Below are 21,246 nucleotides of genomic sequence, written 5' to 3' on the forward strand. Positions count from 1 at the left end.
ATGCATTGTACAAGGAGGAAGCGACTGCAGCTTAGCAGGGTTCTGTTTCTCCTCTCTGGGGTTTTTCTCTGTACCCTCTACCAGCTGACCATCAGTGCCAGATTGTATGAGCCTTTGCCAATGCCTCAGATTGGGGAGGATTTTGGAGAAGGTTCAACAGAGGGTGTTGAGGAGGCGACAGTAGAGACTCCGGGGCTGGAGGAACCTCTCACTGCAACACACGAGTTAGAGCCCACAGATCAAACAACTCCAGAAATGCATGTGGTAACTGTTTCGGAGACAACTACAGATTTTACAGCATCCAACCCCACTGAAGCTCCACCATTGCCAACTACAAACCGGACTATTGTGCATTGCATCTACGTGGCCCCTGAGCCTCCACGGGAGATGCCCACACCAACTCCTCCTGTGACCACTGTCACCCCAGCCTCTCCTGCTGAAGCTCCACATATGAAGGGCGAATACCCTGAAGATATCTTTTCTGTTGAAGACCGTAGACGAGGCTGGGTCATCCTCCACATTTTTGGAATGATGTACATGTTCATTTCACTTGCTATTGTGTGTGATGAGTTCTTTGTCCCTGCACTCGGGGTAATCATAGACAAGTTAGAAATCTCTGATGATGTAGCAGGAGCCACCTTCATGGCTGCTGGAGGTTCTGCTCCTGAACTCTTCACCTCCTTGATAGGAGTATTCATCGCCCACAGCAATGTGGGCATCGGCACCATCGTTGGCTCGGCGGTTTTCAACATTTTGTTTGTGATTGGGATGTGTGCTTTGTTTTCACGGGAGGTGCTTCATCTAACCTGGTGGCCACTTTTCAGAGATGTATCCTTCTACATATTTGACCTCATCTTACTCATCATCTTCTTCTTGGATAATATCATAATGTGGTGGGAGAGCGTGATGTTGGTCGGCTGTTACACACTCTATGTGACTTTCATGAAGTTCAATGTGCAAATAGAGCAGGCCTTCAAGGTCCTGATCCTCAAAAACAAGAACATTGTCAGAATTATTTCTGTGGAAGAACCTGAAAAGGTAAGCGCTCCTGTGACAGAACACAACTGGTCTAAAATCAGACTTTACATGAAACAATTACAATGAGTCTTTTATTAGGTATGTCTATCACAGAGTTTTCTCAGATGTGGAAGGAACTCTGAAAGTTACTAACAGTTTGCAAGTATTAGCCCAAAGTTTTGGCAGTGGTATGTAAGTGAGAACAAAGGTATGGAGATTTAAAGAACATTATAGCAGATGAAGACAAATTTATATCTACTGATGAGTTACACATTTGCAGATTTAGTGATACCTCAAAACAATTTACTGACACCATTTTGCTGGTGTTATCTTGTAATACTGTCAGAGTGGCAGTCCATAAAACAGATAAATATTCTCAAGTTTGAAACTAGCCCTTTCACTCATGCCTATTTTAGTTTCGTATTCTTCTATACTCATTACACGCAGTGTGTTTGTACTCAAACAGAGAGTCACATTACTCATCACTTATGACATCTTTACTCCCACCTGCGGGGGCTTTATGCAAATCTTGTAAAAAGAGTGAAAAGATACCAGCAGAGACCTTGGGTGAACCAAAGCTGATCAGCCACAGCAGACTAATCCTCTACAAACTCTAGCATCAACATATACTGTGTAAGTGTGACCGTATAACCCTGGTAAGTGTGATTGAGGCTTATTGTACACAAGGGTAAAGCTACAGGATCTGCACACACTCAGGGTGTTTGTTGAGCTGGATATACTGCTGGATGTATGTTCCTCAAGAGCAAATGTAGTTATTTATCTGTTGAAAATGCAAGTTCACATCACATATAACCATATTATACTGTGTTTTATAGTCTTGATGGGGTGACATGTAACGTGTAACACTAATAAGACCCCCAGAGTGTGCAATGTGTGACATAGCAATGTATAAGATTATAGTATGCTGTATATATTGATATTCAAGCTCTATATGAATTAACTTTGGTCTGTTTCTACCAATGAATGATTATCACTAAAAAAAACATTGTTGCACGCAGGCAAACGGTGACGCTGAAAATAACGCCCCTCCTGCTTCAGAAGACAAGAATCGGTTGAAGGTAAAAGTCAACCAAACAACCAATCAACTGCAAGAAGAAACACACAGAAAGCAATATCCTCACACTCCTCATTTATCTACCGTATCCTACATCCTATAGAAGCTTTCTACACAAAGAAAAGACACCTCCCTTCAAGTGCCTGCACATTTTCAAGAAAAAAACACAAGCCTGACTCCACTACTACATGATTGTCTAACACTGATGAGTCACTGTGTTATTGTGAGCAGCTCTCGTGACCTCAGCCATCTCTTTTCCCCAGTTGAAGCCATCCCTTCAGCGCGGGGGAAGTTCAGCTTCTCTACACAACAGCACCATGAGAAACACCATCTTCCAACTTATGATCCACACGTTAGACCCTCTAGGTGAGGGTGAGTACCACATCATCACCACTACATTGATTGCCCCAGTGCTTGGTCGTTAAAAGTGCTCTTGTAATGAGTTTCTGGGGACTATGTCCTTCTCATAGTGAAATGGATTAGCAAAGCGTCCCAAATGAAGACAGCACTAAGTCCAGATTGATACTAAGCAGATAAATACCTACCTCAGTCTATGGAGGATCCATTTGTAGGCTCACAGTGAAATATGAAAAAGATTCTTAGGACACATAAAGCTACAGAAAAGACTGGTTTATACATTGATTATTATGTCATTTATGATTATTAAGGGATTTCTGTTGTGTGAGAGTCATACCCAAAAAATGTTAATATTTCTGTTGAATCAGATAACAAAAAATAATCTAGTCTGTTCACCACGGTGTGTTGAAGGCTGGTTAAACAATGTGGTGAAAGAATGGTGCTGTACAGCTTTCCCAGTGGTTTTCTATGGGGTGCCGTTTGTAAAGTGGCTCACTGAAATTAACAGCAACATTTAGCTTCAAACAACGTTTAAAAAAAGTGGTGTGGATTTTTCTTCACTTTTTACCACACAATATTTGAAATACGTTAAATATAATGCCACAGTTAAATCAAAATATTAAATGTTAAACCTAAATGTTAAATCTAAATCTAAATGTTAAATGTTAAATATAATGCCACAGTTAAATCCAAATATTAAATGTTAAATTTAAATGTTAAATCTAAATCTAAATGTAATGTTAAATGTTAAATCTAAATCTAAATGTTAAATATACATGTTGAATCTAAATCTAAATGTTAAATCTAAATCTAAATGTTAGATATAAATGTTAAATCTAAATATAAATGTTAAATGTTGAATCTAAATGTTAGATATAAATGTTGAGTATAAATCTAAATGTTAAATCTAAATATAAATGTTAAATGTTGAATCTAAATGTTTAATTTAAATCTAAATGTTAAATATAAATGTTGAATCTAAATCTAAATGTTAAATATAAATGTTAAATCTAAATATAAATGTTGACTTTAAAAAATTCACACCACTTTTTTAAACGTTGTTTGAAGCTAAATGTGGCAAAATGTTGCTGTTAATTTCAGTGTGAGACACTTTACAAAAGGCACCCCATAGTTTTCCACCATAGGTTTTTCCTGATATGTTATAAAGCCATTGACAGTAATTACATAAACTTTAATTAAGGAAATTAGGTAAATTATATGAACTATAGCTACACAAACTGTTTATAGTGTATTCACCACAGTTTTATTTGATTTATTTACATACATTTTAGTTTTGGTTTATGTTAGAATTACTTTACTTAATTTGCTGGACATTTTATATGTAATTGAAATATGTAAACCTGACAAAGGAGACTAAATCATTTCTTTGATTGTAGCTCTATAATGGTGCACCATGCTGCGGTGATCCTTACTGGGATTACTGGGATCTCACAGCAATGCTCATATTTTCCTGTTCTCTGGTTGCCTGAGGCGAGACCACAGCACAATATGTCCCAATTTGTGTACCTGTGGCCCTGGCACCTGGTTTGCTCGTCTCTCAGGCCTCCAGGCAGCAAACACTCCACGACTGCAGCACAATAATCAGCTTCTGAATGAGCCTGTGAAATCTGGATCACAGCCGTCAGCCCCTCTCAACCCACTCCAAAGCAACATTACAAATATTTGTGGCTTATTTAATTTTGTGCCACCAAAGTAAAAGAAATGCTTTGAATGTAATATCAAAATGGATGTTTTGATACTGTGTACTGCAGGGTTATATCGACCTCTGCTAAAAATTATGCTTGCTTGAGATGGGTGTATTCACTCTGAGACATTTAATCAACAAGAACAAAATATTCCTGCAATTGTTTTAAATATCTCTGTCCATTTGAAACAAATAGATCTCTCTGATAGACAGAGGAGCAGTGGAAATAATGTACAGTATAATGGGTTTCCAGAGAGAGTCAGATCCTGTCTTGTCTAATACTGTGCAGTGTCTCTTGTGTGCAGTTCCTTTGACAAGCTCACTCCTCCTCTCATGACATTGCTCTGTGCTGCAGTGAGGGTTATGATGCTGTTGCTTTTGATGTTACACTGCCAGTATTCTTGCTCCATGCCTAACTCTGCTTATTTGTCCTCCATATGACTGTGAAATTACTGTAATTATCACATGACTGAGTGACTCACCACAGAATTCTTCTAAGTTTGTTTTTGATTGTTTGATTGTTCATAGGGAAATTTAAGGATAAGGCTGTGACACTGACTAATGTGGCTAAACGGACGGCAGAGAGCAAAACTCAAGACAAAAGTGAAGGTAACACGGAGGGGTGTGATGGTCATCCACTGATCATGTCGTTAAGCTTTCAGAGACTGCTCATGAGTCTGAAAGCTGATCGTCACCCAGGTTGCAGAAAGCATGCAGCCAGCCGAAATACTTCAGCATGTGACCTGAGTGAGTCAAACAGGTTCTGTGACAGCAGAGAGATTAGATGTCAATGATACATGTCCTCAAGTATATTAGTATTGCAACCAAAGGGAAATTTAACTTTAGCATAATCAATAGCTGCTTTGCTGCACACTGCAAGTGGATGACCAGTAGTAAAATATGAACTGGATACAGGGTAGTGTAGATGAAGACAGTGAGCTCATTCAGTCCAGTCGGCATGAAGATGATCTCATAATCACGTAAGTCCTAGCAACACATTCACTGTATCTCCGGACATGATCGGTCCTAAAGGCATATAACATGACATGGGAGTTCTCTCAGATAACCTAATGAGTCAGATGCATCAGAGAAATGCACCACATTTTTGGGATTCTTTTCACAGTTGGTGGAGGAAAAACTGAGCCGACCAAAGAGCCAGAGGCTGCTCCAGCCCCAGCCCCAGCAAAAGAGGAGAAGGAGCAACCAGAGGACAAGAAGGTACTCTCCAACCGTATCCTGGTGGTTTTCAAAAAGCCCAGAAGTCAATCTTTGATAGCTGTCTATGTAAGAGTCACTGTACAGAGCTGCAGCTTCAGGCAAAACACCTCTTTGGTCTTTGCTTTTATTTCTCCTCTGCTTCTACTGTCGTTCCATTATTTCTTTCCCCAACACTTTAGGACGATGTGCCAGCAGGAGACGGTGGGTCAGGAGGCTCTGACGATGATGAAGATGACAGCGATGAAGACAGTGATGAGTCCAGTGAAGAGGAAGATGATGACGATGAGGATGAAGATGAAGATGAAGAGGAGAGTGACGAAGAGGAGAAAGAGGAACCTCTGTCTTTAGAGTGGCCCGACACGCCACGGAAACAAGCCACCTACGTCTTCCTGCTGCCTGTAATCTTTCCTCTGTGGCTCACAGTTCCAGATGTTCGCAACCAGGTAAAGACCCAGACGCGTCTCTGAGATCAGCTGTGGTTTCTTTAATGCCTCAGTGATTGGTTTTTGCTTTTACATGTCTGACAGAAATCCAGAAAATTCTTTGCGATGACCTTCCTGGGCTCCATTCTGTGGATTGCTATTTTCTCCTACCTCATGGTGTGGTGGGCCCATCAGGTCAGTTACTGTAGTAACATTTAGAGATGGAATTTCAAATGTGTTATCTTGTCTTCTGATTGTATGCGCAATCATTGTGATTTTAATTTAATTTAATTTAATTTAATTTAATTTAATTTAATTTAATTCAATTTTATTTTATTTTATTTTATTTTATTTTGTTTAATTTAATTTAATTTAATTTTATTTTATTTATTGGCATTTCAGAAATAACACAACAAATATACTACATATAAAGGTCTGCACACATAGCAACAAAACAAAAAATTGCAATTTTATTTAGCTATCATACTGATTCATTTTACATTATCTTTATGCATTACAACATTCTTTTTTAAAGTATCCAGCAGACATTTTAGTGATTAACTTTGATATTTAATAAATTGTCCCCAATTATAAAAAAGCTCTATATTTTCCCCTCACCGGCATAAGTCAGTTTTTCCATGACTTAACAGTTAACAAACCTCAGTGCTTCTCCAGGCAGTTGCAGGACAATGTTTAGTATGACATGAGCATAAAGTGATTATCTTTATTTATACCTGAAGGTATTAATCCTTGGTGGTACGGTGTTGCAGTATTTAGCATGGCTACCCCACAGCAAGAGGGGTCCTGTTTCAAATACAGGGTGGGGGAACACTTCTGTGTCAAGTTTGCATGTTCTCCCCATGTCAGCATGGGTTGTCTGCGGGTACTCCAGCTTCCTTCCACAGTCCAAAGACATGCAGGTTAATTGGTGACTCTGAATTGGCCGTAGGTGTAAATGTGAGCATGAATGGTTGTCTCTCTCTATGTTTCGGCCCTGTGATAGTCTGTCTTGCCTCAGTCATGTTGACCCCGCCTCTCGCCCGTGACAGGTGGGATAGGTTCCAGCAACCCTTACGACCCCCAACATGATAAGTGGTTACAGAAAATGAATCAATGAGTATTAATTCAGGTAGTCTGAGTATAAATGCCCGAGGGCAGACAGGCAACCCAATATGATATCAGATATAGTTTTTTTGACCTTTACACAAATTTTGGGGCAGCTCCAAAGGCAGCAGTGGAATAAAGTACCTTCTTCTAGGCCACATTTAATAAATAAATCAACATCATTATTATCAAAGCAATGTAGCAGGGAGGGAGTTATGTATCTAGGCATATTCCATTTACATTGTATCAGTTTAGATCTGGTGTTGATAGTCTGGCTTTGAACCTCAAGTCAGGCTCCATTCAGTCATCATCAGAAATTGTGATTTTTTAGAAAAGTTTGATGTTTTGAAAGTAAGAATAAGTCGTGCTGACTAAAACATGAAAGTAATTTTCCATGTCTGTAGCTTCTATCTGCTCTGAACCCTAGTTTGTGTGCTCTTGTAGGTGGGTGAGACCATCGGCATCTCAGAGGAGATTATGGGCCTGACTATCTTGGCTGCAGGGACGTCCATCCCTGATCTCATTACCAGTGTGATTGTTGCACGAAAAGGCCTGGGGGACATGGCTGTGTCCAGCTCTGTGGGCAGTAACATCTTTGATATCACAGTGGGGTGAGCTCCAAACCTGATGTGTCACGTTTTAAGGAAAAAAAATACTGATGAACACTTGTTTGTTACATTTCTTGGTCTCTTTGTCTCAAAAGTCTTCCAGTGCCATGGCTCCTTTACTCATCCGCACACGGTTTTGGTCCAGTGGCCGTCAGCAGCAACGGGCTCTTCTGTGCCATCGTGCTTCTCTTTATCATGCTCCTCTTTGTCATCATCTCCATTGCATCGTGTAAGTGGAGGATGAATAAGCTACTGGGCTTCACCATGTTCCTGCTCTACTTTATCTTCTTGGTGCTTAGCGTGATGCTGGAGGATCGCATCATCATCTGCCCTGTTTCTATCTGAACGTGTGAGCTGGAGCCTTCTCTACAGCAGGCGTTGTCTTCACTTGTGACCTGTAGCACAACTGTTAACCTGTACATGGACTGATCTCATGAGCATGGGTGTGGATATCTGTAGAAACTGTGCAGAAAGCTGCTGTAGTTGCTCTGCATTGTTGCAGCTGACGTGTGTTTGGTATGAAAGCAACAGTACACATATGACAACATTTTCTAGCAGAGGTGGGACCAAGTCATTGTTTTGTAAGTCACAAGTAAGTCTCACGTCTTTGCACTCAAGTCCCAAGTCAAGACCCAAATCCTAAACTCTGAGTTTTGGTTCCTAAACAAGTCATGATGCGCTCTTCACAAATGTAATGCCTTCTTAACAACATAGTAATAATACATTACATTTACAAAAATTGTGATTTTTAAAAAAAAAATTTTTTTTTTTTGTTAAAACAAGTGTGACTGAACTTAATCATAAAGAAGTAGTGCTGACATTCCACTTTTATAGTATATAGCAACCAAAGCAGAATGGATTTTATATGTTTCTGTCCTGTCTTGTTGTATTTATCTCATCTCATATTGGGCAAACATTTATAACTCTCTCTTCCCAAAATGGCTTGGGGGGAAGGTATCAAGTTTTCAAGTGTTTTCAAGTTGAAGTCACGAGTCACTGGTGTTATTTATTTATTTTGTCGAGTCTAAAGTCATCAAATTTGTGACTCGAGTCCAAGTCATGTGACTCTGTTTTCTAGAACTTTTTATTTTTAGTAACAATGGCAGCTTTTACATAAATTATTTGATTACATCAGGAGATGCAAACTGTCTGAAGTAGTGTAGGTAAGTGTAAAAGAATGAACACTAACAGGGATATGAACATTTTTTTACTGTTTACAAAACAGCATCTTTAGAATGCAATTAGAAATCTAGAATATGTGAACATTTTGGAAAATGTATGAAGTTTCTACATGTAAATTTTGTACAAATCTGTGCACCAACAACCGTTTTATAACATTTATTAATAGAGAACCTGAGCTTGCTTGAACTTAATCAGTTTTTATAAAAAAATAAATAAATAAAAAGGTCAGTCGTGGCAATAGCACTTTGGAAATAATCAGACGTGACATCCGTAGAATAAACGTGTTTATTCATAAATGAAAGCAAACTATAGATCCAGCCAGGGAAGAAATTTGATTTCTTTCTCATATAAAAATCATACAAATTAGTATCTGTGTTACAAATGATAAATAATACATCATAAACATTGTTTTAATTGACAAATTGTGTAAACAACATGTAGACATCAAATGTTTTGGTCATCAGTGTTTTTTTGTTTGTTTTTGTCACACATTATAAGGTGAATAAAATGCAAATATACATGCTGTGATATTGGTGTTTATTCCAAGCACACAGCCTCGTCTAATCCAGCATCGTGTCACCATAAATAACTGTGGTGAAGTCCAGTAATAAACTGTGAAGCTGCGTCACATTTGTACCGTACAAACAGAATGTAGGCAGGTTTTTGTCAGTTAAAAGTGAGAGACAATATTAACACAGTGAACCATCACACTCATTTTTGGACGTGATTTTGAAGCAGGGCAGGTCAGAGCTGTTCTCCTAACTTAACACCTTTCAAATTAATCTTTTAATATGCTCAGTGCAAAGAAACCTGCGCCATCATCTGTCCAAAGAGATTTATAATGTCCTTTTTTTTTGCTCTGTATTTCACATTAAACAGTGCATTGCTATACAAATGTCCAAAACTGACATGTACACCATACAGTGAAGACCAAAAGGAAATATACAAAATACTAGAATCAAATACTCTGTACATTTTTATAGATGCATTACTGTGTCAATAAATTAATTTCTTTATCAAAAATTGTGTCGATTTAACCAACAGAAAACATTTATTTTCAGTTTTTATTCATCTATTAGTTTGATTGTACTGTTTTTAAGGACATCTATCCTTGGTGGTCCCAAAAAACTCATAAGTCCTCACATTAAAAAAGGTATTGCTTAAAAAAAACTAAATAAATCATGAGATTCCCTTTTGGGTTATTTTGGTACATTGTACAAAAAAAGGAGTAATAAACAAACATTATACATTTACATTAACTGAGTTCTCCCTTGTTGAATCAGAAGTTCATTTTTTTTTTTATGTAACCATTTAATTTAGTGTATTCAGGCATATGAGCATGGTCCTGTTATGTTAGCAGGGTGCAGATGAAGAGGAATTTCTTTGCTTCCATTAACTGCATGTAATGGGACTATTAAACAGTGCAGTAAGTTCTGCAGCTGCCAAATAAAAAGTCACTTAAGCGTAGGTGGCTGGGCCACAGTGTTACATAAATGAAAATGAGTGGCAAGAGCTCATCTTGTCAAAGTGCTTTGTAAAAACACAAATGTCTAAAAGCATGTACTTAGTATACACACACTCGACAACAGTCTTGAACGAGGTCGCCAGGACCACTTACAAATTTGGACAACATGATGATCATACACTTACTTTTACGTACTTACTCACAGCTTCAACAGAAACAAAGTCATAAAATAGACTGTATAATAACTGTACAAACATTTTACTGGAGTTATACTGAAAATACAGTGGATTTTCTAAATATTTACAAACACAAGGCCGTCACTCCACGCCTCTAACAGTATACTAGAAACTCATGGCAGTTGCTTTACATTAAGTGTCATTGTCCCGTTGTGCTTGAGAGCTCTGCGCTCCAGTCAGGTGAGCTGGTCCTGAGTCTGAGGAGCAGTCCGAAAACAAACAAACAAACAAATAGAAGAAACCCAGCAGCAGTGACCGTGAAGGAAAAACATAATGGGACGGAAGAAGAGAAGTACTTTACAGACTGGGCTCCCCAAAAGTCCTCCTGCACTCCATGACCCCTGCTCCGGGGGGACGGTCACAGTTGTGTGTCAGTTTAACCTGGTTGGGGGTGAGGCGGTCATATGCCAGCTTGTACTCCCGGTCAAAAGCATCTGCAAAGAGGTAGACAGGTAAAGGTTAGTGAACAATGTGATAATGTGTCACTGTTTGGTAAAGCAAGAAAATAAGTCTTCTAGCTTCTGTATAAAGAGCAAGACTATTCAATTCAAATTCAAGACAACTTTTTTATCCCACTAGGGGCAATTAGCTAAAATCAGCTTGGTGTACAGACAAACACGGTAACATACAACAACATACAAACAAATAAATACACCAAAGAGCTAAAATGTGGAATAAAAATCTGTAAATAATGCCTATAAATAGCTTTAATAGCACAGTAAAAGATCTGATTAGTTGTGCTAGTGCTTTCGTGAGGCTGTACTAAAGTGCAGCGGTAAATGTCAGCATGCTAACAGGCTCGCAGTGTAAATGCTAACATGCTGACGCTTAGCAGATGTAATATTTACCATCTCTGTTTAGCATGTTAGCATACTAACATTTGCTATTTAAGCATTAAAGTCAAAGTACAGCTGAGGCTGATGAACATAGTAGGTTATGCAGGTATTTGTTTTAAAAGCCAAGTTCTGGACAAATTAAAATTTTTGACCAGGTAATGGCTCTAGATGAAAAGTCAGGGAGTCATAAACATGATTATAATTCATCCTGTGTGGGGCATAATTGTCTGTAAAAAACATGAAGAAAGGTCCGCACACTTAAGCTCCATGAAGTGCAGTTCATATTTTAATTTATTCAAAGTGAAGTTTCCAGCTGATGCTCATCTTCAGACTTAGAAGAGACATTTTGTGCCAGTCTATCTGGTAAATGTTGAGATATTCGATAGGATAAATAAAAACTTTGACATGCTGGTGGCACTGGAGAGAAAGTCAGGGATTCACTTAAGTCAGTAGGATTCATCTTCTAGGCACGATGGATAGCTGTACCAGATTTCATGGCAATCCATATAACAGTTGTTGAGATATTTCACTCTGGATTTAAGTGTTAGACTGAGCCTTGCACAAACAGCGAGCATAAAAACAGGATGCTTTTGTACTTACTGATATTTATATTGTTCTTTCCCAAAGCCACCAAAGCAAGGAACAACAAATCTCTGTACAGGCTCCTTTTTCAGAAAGAGAGGGAAAAGAAGACGAAATTAGATCGATTAGATTTTCCATCCGTATCACCTTTTACAAACAGCTTCTCACTAAACTCTTTATTTCCTCACCTCTGTCTCTTAAAGCCCATCTCTGGCCCCAGCAGCTGGATGATCTGGCTCATGGGCTGATAGACATCACTCTTCTTAATGCTCCTCACAAAACCCTGCAGTAGCTCCACAGTGAAGACTTGGCCTTCTTCGCACAGCCCGGAGCGAACCAGGGAGTTTGCACCTGCAAAGAACAAGAGATAAAAGTCACCCTGATCAAAGGCTCATTCATCTCCATCGCTCCAAATCAATTCTGAAAGTATAGCACTGTTAAGGGTGGCATGACTAATGGGAGGCCTGCACTGAATTATGCATGATTTTCTAGTTACTTCATATGCATTATTCAATTTACATGTAAATATCTGACCTTGATCAAACTTGCCGGCAAAATCATTTTCTGAAAATAATTTCACCTTCTGAACCGTATTACACCTCAGACTCAGTTAAAGTAAACGCTTTAGTGACTTACAATGTGTGTTCCACAGGACATAGCAGGGTTGAACTTTGTCTTTGTGCAACTTCAGGTTGTCCCACATGATCCTCACGAGCACCTGCTTACTGTCCTCGGATGAGACGCTCTGAGGAGTCTGTAAGGGGTAAAACACATGGCATATTAATCCCTTACTCTGTATGTTACAGCCCTTATTGTAAAATTTTAATTTTATTTAGTTTTAATACGTGCAAAAAGTAAAATAAAATAAAGAGACGTTCCTAGTGAAAATTCTAACTGTCTAAGCTTTATGCATTGCTCTGTTTTGTCTATTATTCAAACTACCACTAGGAGTCACCAAAGTTTGATTCTTTTTCCACACAAGTAGGAGGTTTGAAGAATACTTTGACATTTTGGGAAACACACTTTCTTGCCCAGAATCAGATGAGAAGATCAATACCACTCACTTGGCCCGGCTTCATACAGATATGAGAGTGGTATTGATATTTGCATCTAACTCATGCCAGCAAAGTGGAAAAGTGTATTTAACAGAGTTGATAAATGCTGCCTTTACGGTTTATGGATCAATCTACACACAGCGGTCTGTGGGGGAGCTTGACAGACACCTGCATGTTTACCTGGTCTCCATGGCTACAGTGCTGGGAGGCCAGGATGAGAGCCGGCAGGTTGCTCGGCAACTCCAGCCTTCTGAAGTACCACACGAGGTTCCAGAAGACAATTGGGTGTTGGTCGACGACACTCGGGGAGGAGATGGCCTGGTCGCCCTCATTTACCAGCAGGCTCTCCAGCTCCTTCCACAGAACCAGAGGGCTCAGGTAGGGCACTGTCACTGGCGCTGGCCCAGCACTCCTGCTGCTCTCCTGCTCCTGCGGGGGAGCTGCAGATGACTGAGCTGCACAGTCTGCCACAGACATTTTGGCCTCGGAATTGAGGGACGGCGACGTGACCTCCTCAGTAACAGGATTACTTTCCTTAGAAGACCTGAGGGGAGACACAGAGTGGATCTGTTTAAAGAGGCCGCAGGGATAAAAGACCTTGTGTCTGAGTGTGTGTGTGTGTGTGTGTGTGTCAGTCTTTTTCAGAAAAGTGCCAGCTAGCAGGACACTTTTACAATAGACACTCTAGCACCAGAGATCAAAGACATTAGACCTCATATTATCAGCAAATTCAGTGTGAGATGATAGAAGCTGCTGAATAATTGTTCAAAGCGTTTCTGTACTTTATGTGAATATATGCAGTGTACACACCGGTCTGTGTGATGGGAGCATTTACCTGCTCTGTGGTCTCAGGTCTTTGATTTCCACATTAAGGAAAGGCAGGAAGGCTGTGCCGCAGAACGGACAAGTGCTGTTGAGGTTGGAGTCGTTCGCTGTCCAGCCAGCCATGATCTCCTCATCGTACACCAGACAGTCACATGTCTTACATAGTGAACAGCTGGACATCAGCACCTATAACAAAAGCAGCAAACATAGTTTAACACTCAATCATGATAGTGCGAGTCATTCTACAGATGAGCCTCTGATAAGGGATTTTTACACGAGAGTAGCTTACCTCCATGGTGTAATTGGGAGTGGGTTGGAAGCGGCTGGTGTCGGGGGAGGAATCTGGAGTGTGAGGGGGTTTAAAAGGAAGTGCCAAACCACCTGGATATGAGGGAGGATTATACAATTAGACACACGAGACAAAGCCAAGATTTCATACAACTGTCAAAGCTGTATCTGGATTTGATACAGCAAAAGTGGAAAAACAAAAAGAAGCAGCAACTTGTTCTTTAACGTGAACAATTATTGGTCTTTTTCTCCTTTTTTCAGTGCAGGTTTAGCAAATCTGTGTGTCACATTAGTGTGTCTGAGAGTGTGCACGTGAGTGTGCATGCACGTGTGCATGTTCTCGTGTTTATGTATAGACTAGGGCCTGTGGCTGGGTGCAGAACAGCCTACACACTGAATCAGCCCTCACGCCTGCTGGCCTAGTTTCGCACAGAACAACACCCAACGCTCTCCATTACCGAGCCCTCTTACTCTAAATTTAGATCGTCAAAAAGTGTTCTGCTAGGAACCATTACAACGCTGCAGTTAAAACAGAAATTTAACAAGTAGAGCTGTAAGCCATGACTTCTACACAGTGGAGATGCTTTCATAAAGGCTGATGACTACTCTAAATAAATGTGGATTGTTTTGTTCATGTCAAGCAAACATTTCAAGGTTCTAACTAGAACAAGCAGCTTCGTTCCAGAAATATTTGCCAAGCAGACAGATTAAAGGATGTGCAACACACCAGAGAAGGAGTTGTGTCTGAACACTCTGTTGGGCGTGCTGGGGCTTCCCAGGTTGTTATGACCCACAACTGGGCTCCTCCTGAGCCGGGAAACGCTGCCATGCTGGGGGGAGGTGAAGCCATCTGGGTCCAGACAGGAGTCATTATCAAGCAGTGAGGAGCAGTCTGCCTCTCCTGAGGTCAGTGAGGATACACTAATCCGGTCACAGTTTGCATCCTGCAGGAGAGGAGGAAGAAAAAAAATCATTGTTGTCATGGTAGCAGTTATATTGGGAATATTATTTCGGAGAAAATGCTGCACTACCAACCTGTGTTAATGAAGTCTGGGAGGACAGACGAGAGTAGAGGCGACTGGCCTTCTCAGCCACGCCCTTCCCTGCTGATATGACGCTGCTCTTGAAGATGTCCAGAGTCGGGGTAAACAGTGAGTCCATGGAGAACGATGAGGAGGAGGGAGTAGGTGAGGATGGTGACACCAAGGAGGAAGGTCTCTCCCTGTCTTTTGTACAGACACCCAGAGGAAGAGACGGCGACGGCCTCAGCCTCTCCTTTGATTTCACAGGCAACGGGAGGTGTGTGCTAGAGCGGAGCAGGGTGGAGGGTCGCGGGGAGGTGTGAGGAGATGAGGCAGGGCGAAACAAAGGGCTCGAGGGGTTCTGCAGGTCCATGCTGGGTGTGCGACTGCTCAGAGGGCTGTTGCCATTATTCATGTACATCTCGATCTCTTCAGCGAGGTCACGGCGGGCCCTGTTTGTGCCGCTGTTCTCCTGATCACACTCTTGTACCGCATCTGCTGCCATCAGTGACAGGGGATCAAAGCCCCTCTCAATGACACCTGTTCTGCTCACAGTCGCAGCACTACAGCTGATACTCCTCTCTAGGAGCACACCTGGCCTCTCCTCTGCACCGCTGCAGCTGACGCTTCTCTCCACCACAGGTTTCTGTTTATCAGTCTCTGTCTCCTCTTCTTCTACCCCGTGCAGTCTGTCAGCAGCTAGGTGATGCTGCTTTGCTGAGCCAAGGTGAGGGACGGTGAGCCTTAGGCTTCCTTGTCCACCAGACAAGTCCAGAGATTTTGGCCTCTCTGACTTTGGCAGAACTCCACACAGAATGGCGTCACTGGAGGGACTGGAAAGCAGCCTGTTGCCATCCCCTGCGACAAAAATATAAGTGGCAAGACATTTAGCTCCATCTGTAGCTTTTACATATATTAATGATGGCTTTTTGACAATCCTCTTAAACCTACCTGCACTGACATCTGTTGATTTGCAGCTTCCAGAAGAAGGAGAAACGCTGCTGACTGGAATCTCAATCTCAGACGCTGCAGATTTAAATGACAATGAATCATCAAAATCTCCAAAATCAGTATTGTATTCATGCAAAATTTACACTTAATAGAGAAAATCATCAGCTGCTGGAGTGCAGCTGTTCATGCCAGCGTGACGCTATTGCAGTGGGGTGAATTAGGGTAAAATTGGCAGCTGCATGTATCCTTAAGGGACAGCTGTTAATCTTAAAATATGGCTGTCTTGTCCCAAAAAATTAAGTGTGCAATTAAGCCTGGGATGAAACACCCACATCAATTAGTGAGACTGGAACAGAGATTGCATCAACGACATGTTGTTATCAGCAACAAAAAAATTCAAGACTAATCCTGTCATGCAAACAATCACCTGCTTATATAACGCATCTATCCATCAACAGAATCTGTTTCTCAAAAACACCTAAAAATAACAGCAAATGGACGGGTGAATACACTACACCCACACTGCCATATGATACTCTTTTAAAGCAAGAACGTTCATTTTGCTGCCAGTAAGCGGTGATTCACTCCTGCAGAAACTGTACTAAGTGTCAAAGATTAGAGATAGAAGCTAATCCATAACTCACTGGACTGCCTCGGCCCTTTGTCTTCGACCGGTGGCACGCTGTCACTCTCTCTGCTGCACATCCGCTCCTCCTCTTTGGATAGTGAATCGTAACCCTGGTCTGACTGTCCACCTGGAAAGATAAGAGGCTTTACTCCTCTGAAAACCAGTGAATTATTTGGTTGTATTTTTCCTACCTAGCTTAGTTCCCTCTTTCAGAAAGAGCTGAGTGAATCAAAACCCAGCTATTTAGTCTCAGTGGATTGCTTTATAAGTGACAACTGATCTGAGAGTTTTTCTTGAACAGAGCCCGGTGACATTCCCTACAGCTTACAGCACAATGCTCCCAGAATAGAAAAGCAGGAGCAGCAGGAAAGGAATGGTGTCTTTGAAAACTTGCATCATATTCACAAGGTCAAACCGCAGGAAGACGTACAAACCGGCTCGACTGTGATTTATTTTACTCTCACGCAATTTCTGCTTTATTCAATTGTTTCCCTCTGAGGGGTGAGAAAAATGAGACAAGATGTGAGCCAGATTCGAGTCCATGATACTGTTAGTGCAAGAGCTTTATCCTGCTGACGGGCCACTGTAAGCCCTGTTGTCTCGACTGCCCTTTATCTGCAGGACATTTGTCTTAATGTGAGATGAAGGGCAAAAGATGAAACCAACAAAGTGTCATCAAGGCAACAAATTCATTTTTTGTCAAAGTCTAGTTTACATTTACTGCAAAAAGACAAAAAATACTATCTATCACCCATCGCCTGCAAAGATTTTATGGATGCATGTGCCTCCTGATGATTGCTTAGTTTACATTTGCCACAGTTACTTCTTAATGCCATTGCCTTAATGACATATGAACCCTCTAGGACCCTGAAGACATTTGGGGCCTGCCTACTGACCGTCCCAAGAGTCAGAACAAAACATGGTGAAGCAGCGTTTTGTTATCATGCAGCACAAACCTGGAATAACCTCCCAGATGATGTTGGATAAGCCCCGAATCTGACCATTTTTAAGTCAAAGCTAAAAACGTTCCTTTTTCAACTTTATTTTTAAACCCAATTCTACATCTTTTTATCTTTGCACTTCTTGTCTGCACTTTTGCTACTTTTTTAAAATTGTAAATCATTTACTAATTAATTTTACCTTTTATATCCTTTTTTTGCTTTACTCATTTCTGTATCCTGTATGATGTTTTATATTTTTTTGCTCTGTAAAGCACTTTGAACTGCTCTTGTATATGAAATAAATACAAATAAAGCTGCCTTGCCATTGGAATAGAATTAGCCTTGTTAACATTTGTTATTCTTTTATGATATATTTATATATATATTTAAAATATGATCTTCATAGTGTTTTTTATTTGTTAATTCATATTTTTGTGTGTTCAGATGAGCTGCTCTGACATTTTTCACATATAGAAGACACAATACTGATGCATTTCTTGGTACTGGAGACTCTTTCTGTGGGTGTCGAGTGATTGACAGAAACCAGAGTGTGCAGTAGTGTCAAAACAATTTAAATAAGTACAGTGACATTTAAGTAGAGAAATGCAAAATTGAAGTTAATAAATCATGTGGGTTGGCCACATTTAAAGTGGTGACTTTAATCAAATTAAACTGAGATTTTCTTTCCAGAGAGAGGCTGAAACACGAGGAGCAGCAGTGACACAACTGAAGGATGAGAGTGAAACAGTTCAAAGAAGAAAGAGTCGTTTCCTACCTGTACTGAATCCATCATCGCTGGAGTCCATTTTAGTGAAGTCAGTGTCGATGGAAGTGCGCTCGGCAGAGTCATTAGCACTGTCCAAACTGCCATGACTGACTGTGTCAAGATCACTGCCGTCTAAAGTGAGATAACAGAGAAAGGGGATGAGGATGATTAAAACAAATGACAGAGCACCAGCAGGATAAGAGCCCAGCTGCTATAAGGGCTCTGTGCAAACAATGCCTGAACGCTGCTGTAATCGTTACTGAAAAGATGCAGGAATGCTCTGAATGTCACATAGCTGTCGATGTGATTGAACGACATGAAAAGGATGCCAGAGTGCCGAAAGATAATCAAGGCTTCACTTTTTTGTTGTATTTTTAACTCAAAGGAGAGAAAAACGAGGGCTGAATAAATCACACTGAATTGCACATTTTTTTATTTCACCAATTGTACATTCTCAGGAGAATTATTTAGTGAAACAACTAAGATCATGCTACTCAACATGATCACATTACCATTTTGGGGAATTTTGAATAAAATCCTTCTTGTGAAGAGAATAAAATCAAAATGAACAACAAAAACAACACCAAGGTCGGAGCATACGATGTAAAGCATGGTGTTTTTTATCAGACCCCCTCGCACAACATGCCATTATGGTAATGAGAGTCTAACTGGGCTGCTGTGGGAATTAGGGAGCAACCTGTGTGTAGTGACTGCTGGGGAGGAAAACCTCTTCACTCTGTTTAATTAGTGTCATTACAGAAATGCAGGTTGGGAGCGGCATGTGCTGGTGGAGGCTGGAGTTGGGATAAACCTCCTTCTGAGACTGGTAAGGAAGAAACAAGTGCTCCCACAGGATCACACTCATTTGCATATCTATTTTTTAAGAACCAGTAAGAGAAGAAGTAAGAAAACTCCTTGACTTTCAGTCTCTTAGTTACTGAATTTGCGCCCAACTGAAAAGTAATTACCACTCAACTTAATGCAGTCTCAAACAACTTAGGCCCTGATTAGTCTTGGGTATAAAACAATGACTGGTTTTAGTATTTGCAGGCAGTCAATGTGGGAATGCACAATATACTGCGTCAGTTATCATATTGACATTGGGTGATATGTTTAAAAATATGTTACAGCTAATAAATCACAGTGATTTCATATGTGGATGATAAATGTGTTAGTGTAAAGAGCGTGATTTCATTTCTGGCTATATTGTGATATATGATGAAGAAACTGAAATGAATAAATCTAAGTTCACATCTAACTTTCTGTGTATTTGTTAAAACATAATAAATTACTGTAGGGAGCATATTTCGACAGACATTGTGGAAGTATTGCTAATGAAAGGAAAAACATCAGCGTAATTACAGCAAAAATTAACATGGAAATCAGGGGGTACCAGATCAGATGTCAGCAAAAAATATATATTTAATGCATCCCTCAGTCTGGACATTAGTATTCTTACCTGAAAGCTGAGGGTCTCTGTTCAGTGTCTGTTGTTTCCTCCCTGCTCGCTTGAACTGGAGCACACCCAGGATCACGTTTCTCAGTTTCCCCCACAAAAAGTAGCCTCCCCTGGTGGTGGAGGGCCAGGTGCTCTCTAACACTGCCTGCAGCAAAGAACATGTTCAACATATGTGGTCATACATTTTCAAACTGTCTAATTTAGAGTCAGATTAGCTTGTTTATTGCTTGTACAGTACATATAAAGAGCACGCACCTTGTTGTAGTACCCATAGGTGATGGCGTTAGGCTGAACTCCAGCTTTCTTCATCTCAAACAACACCCTGACAGCAAGGACTGGCTGGCTGTACTGCCCGCACAGCTGCAGCAACACACGGTAACACACCTAGGACAAAAAAACACCAGGATTTAAAAATCAATCTGCACCACTGAACATGTATATAGTGACATGGTTGTCTGACGCAGTTTCCCACCTCATCTGGAGCCTGCAGCTTCTTGTCCTGCATCTTCCTCAGCACATCATAAGCTGTACGCAGAGCGCGCACCTTTGAGTGGCAGGTGCCGACAAACCCTGGCAGGCAGATGAACCAAAGGCCGTAGCAGTGGCGCAGCAGACACTTGGACCACATCTGAGGCATAGATGAATGGGTTTTGGCCATCCTTTGAGCTGATTTGATCTCCTGAGATCAAAAAAAAGAAGATCACATGTTGAGATAATTTATCTTCTCGCAGCTAGATTTGCATTTACATTTATTACCCTATCCATCATTATGCAGAGTGAGTGCAGCAGTAAAAAGAGCTCTTAAATTAAAAATAGAAACACAGGCTCAAATAAGCATCAGATGTGAGAATTAATTGAACATATCTGCGTTTATTAATAATTATATGGTTTCAAAACAGAAAGAGCTAGCAGAAGACAGAAAATTTGGGTTTATATGTGGCATTTCCAGAAAAATAAATCATGATTCATTTCTTAGACTGAGTATGTTTTCAAGAAAATCTCACTACTCATACGGCTGACCTGTTTAGAGCGCCTAAAGATGGCCGTGGGGCTGGCAGGGCTGCTGTGGCGTGAGGCCATGCCTCCTGATGGAGGATTTGGCCCCTCCAGTGGCTCCAGAAGCTCAGCATTCAGCACAGGGAACCCAGAGTAGCTGCAGAAAGACATATATATTCACTCATATACACATATACATAAACTGAAATAGACATCAATCCCACATAAACACCGGCAAGCCAAACGACAAGCACAATGGTTCGGCTCTAACATCCTGGAAGCTCGAGCACTGACATAAGAATCCTAAAGTGATGTGTTCCGGCTCAAAATAATAACAAAGCCCTAAAGCAGTGACAAATTCTTCAACAACAGAGACAATTTACGCTGTGTCTCTCCTTCGGGAGCTGCTGTGTGCACCCAGTGTCGGTGAGAAGTGCTCTTGAAGTGTGTCTCTGTGAGATGCAGTAAAAGAAAGAAACAGCCTGTCTTGTAGCTATCATTAAGACAT

General features: G+C 40.7%; 2 protein-coding genes across 3 annotated transcripts in view; one reads left to right on the forward strand and one right to left on the reverse strand.

Moving 5' to 3' along the window:
• slc24a1 (solute carrier family 24 member 1) lies at positions 1 to 9,783 on the forward strand. The gene is made up of 9 exons (XM_050073207.1): positions 1 to 1,038; positions 1,735 to 1,737; positions 2,037 to 2,096; positions 2,356 to 2,464; positions 5,278 to 5,372; positions 5,552 to 5,815; positions 5,900 to 5,989; positions 7,343 to 7,509; positions 7,602 to 9,783. The coding sequence occupies exons 1-9, from the start codon at positions 1 to 3 to the stop codon at positions 7,849 to 7,851; spliced, it is 2,076 nt and encodes a 691-aa protein (XP_049929164.1). The 3' UTR covers positions 7,852 to 9,783.
• Positions 8,970 to 21,246, reverse strand: part of dennd4a (DENN/MADD domain containing 4A) — a 26,421-nt gene continuing 14,144 nt past the window's right edge. The window contains exons 16-31 of one of the 2 annotated variants that reach the window (XM_050073205.1): positions 20,763 to 20,895; positions 20,215 to 20,421; positions 19,998 to 20,126; positions 19,743 to 19,887; positions 18,293 to 18,415; positions 16,593 to 16,703; positions 15,949 to 16,023; positions 15,011 to 15,855; positions 14,703 to 14,919; positions 13,977 to 14,068; positions 13,698 to 13,873; positions 13,043 to 13,406; positions 12,444 to 12,561; positions 11,996 to 12,158; positions 11,826 to 11,890; positions 8,970 to 10,823 (exon numbers count right to left, since the gene is read on the reverse strand). In XM_050073205.1, the coding sequence (XP_049929162.1) occupies positions 10,687 to 10,823; positions 11,826 to 11,890; positions 11,996 to 12,158; positions 12,444 to 12,561; positions 13,043 to 13,406; positions 13,698 to 13,873; positions 13,977 to 14,068; positions 14,703 to 14,919; positions 15,011 to 15,855; positions 15,949 to 16,023; positions 16,593 to 16,703; positions 18,293 to 18,415; positions 19,743 to 19,887; positions 19,998 to 20,126; positions 20,215 to 20,421; positions 20,763 to 20,895 (3,100 nt within the window). In that variant the 3' untranslated portion in view covers positions 8,970 to 10,686. The remainder of the gene's footprint in view (positions 10,824 to 11,825; positions 11,891 to 11,995; positions 12,159 to 12,443; positions 12,562 to 13,042; positions 13,407 to 13,697; positions 13,874 to 13,976; positions 14,069 to 14,702; positions 14,920 to 15,010; positions 15,856 to 15,948; positions 16,024 to 16,592; positions 16,704 to 18,292; positions 18,416 to 19,742; positions 19,888 to 19,997; positions 20,127 to 20,214; positions 20,422 to 20,762; positions 20,896 to 21,246) is intronic. The other variant, XM_050073206.1, reaches the window with a different exon arrangement.

The sequence above is a fragment of the Epinephelus moara genome, chromosome 20 (assembly GCF_006386435.1).
Source record: "Epinephelus moara isolate mb chromosome 20, YSFRI_EMoa_1.0, whole genome shotgun sequence".
NCBI classification, from domain to species: domain Eukaryota; kingdom Metazoa; phylum Chordata; class Actinopteri; order Perciformes; family Serranidae; genus Epinephelus; species Epinephelus moara.

Bases quoted from the DNA above. Each gene is read 5' to 3' on its own strand.
- slc24a1 (XM_050073207.1), top strand. From the start codon at position 1: ATGCATTGTACAAGGAGGAAGCGACTGCAGCTTAGCAGGGTTCTGTTT. The intron at 5,373-5,551 runs GTACTCTCCAAC...CCAACACTTTAG, and splicing joins AGCAACCAGAGGACAAGAAG to GACGATGTGCCAGCAGGAGA. The intron at 7,510-7,601 runs GTGAGCTCCAAA...TTGTCTCAAAAG, and splicing joins ATCTTTGATATCACAGTGGG to TCTTCCAGTGCCATGGCTCC.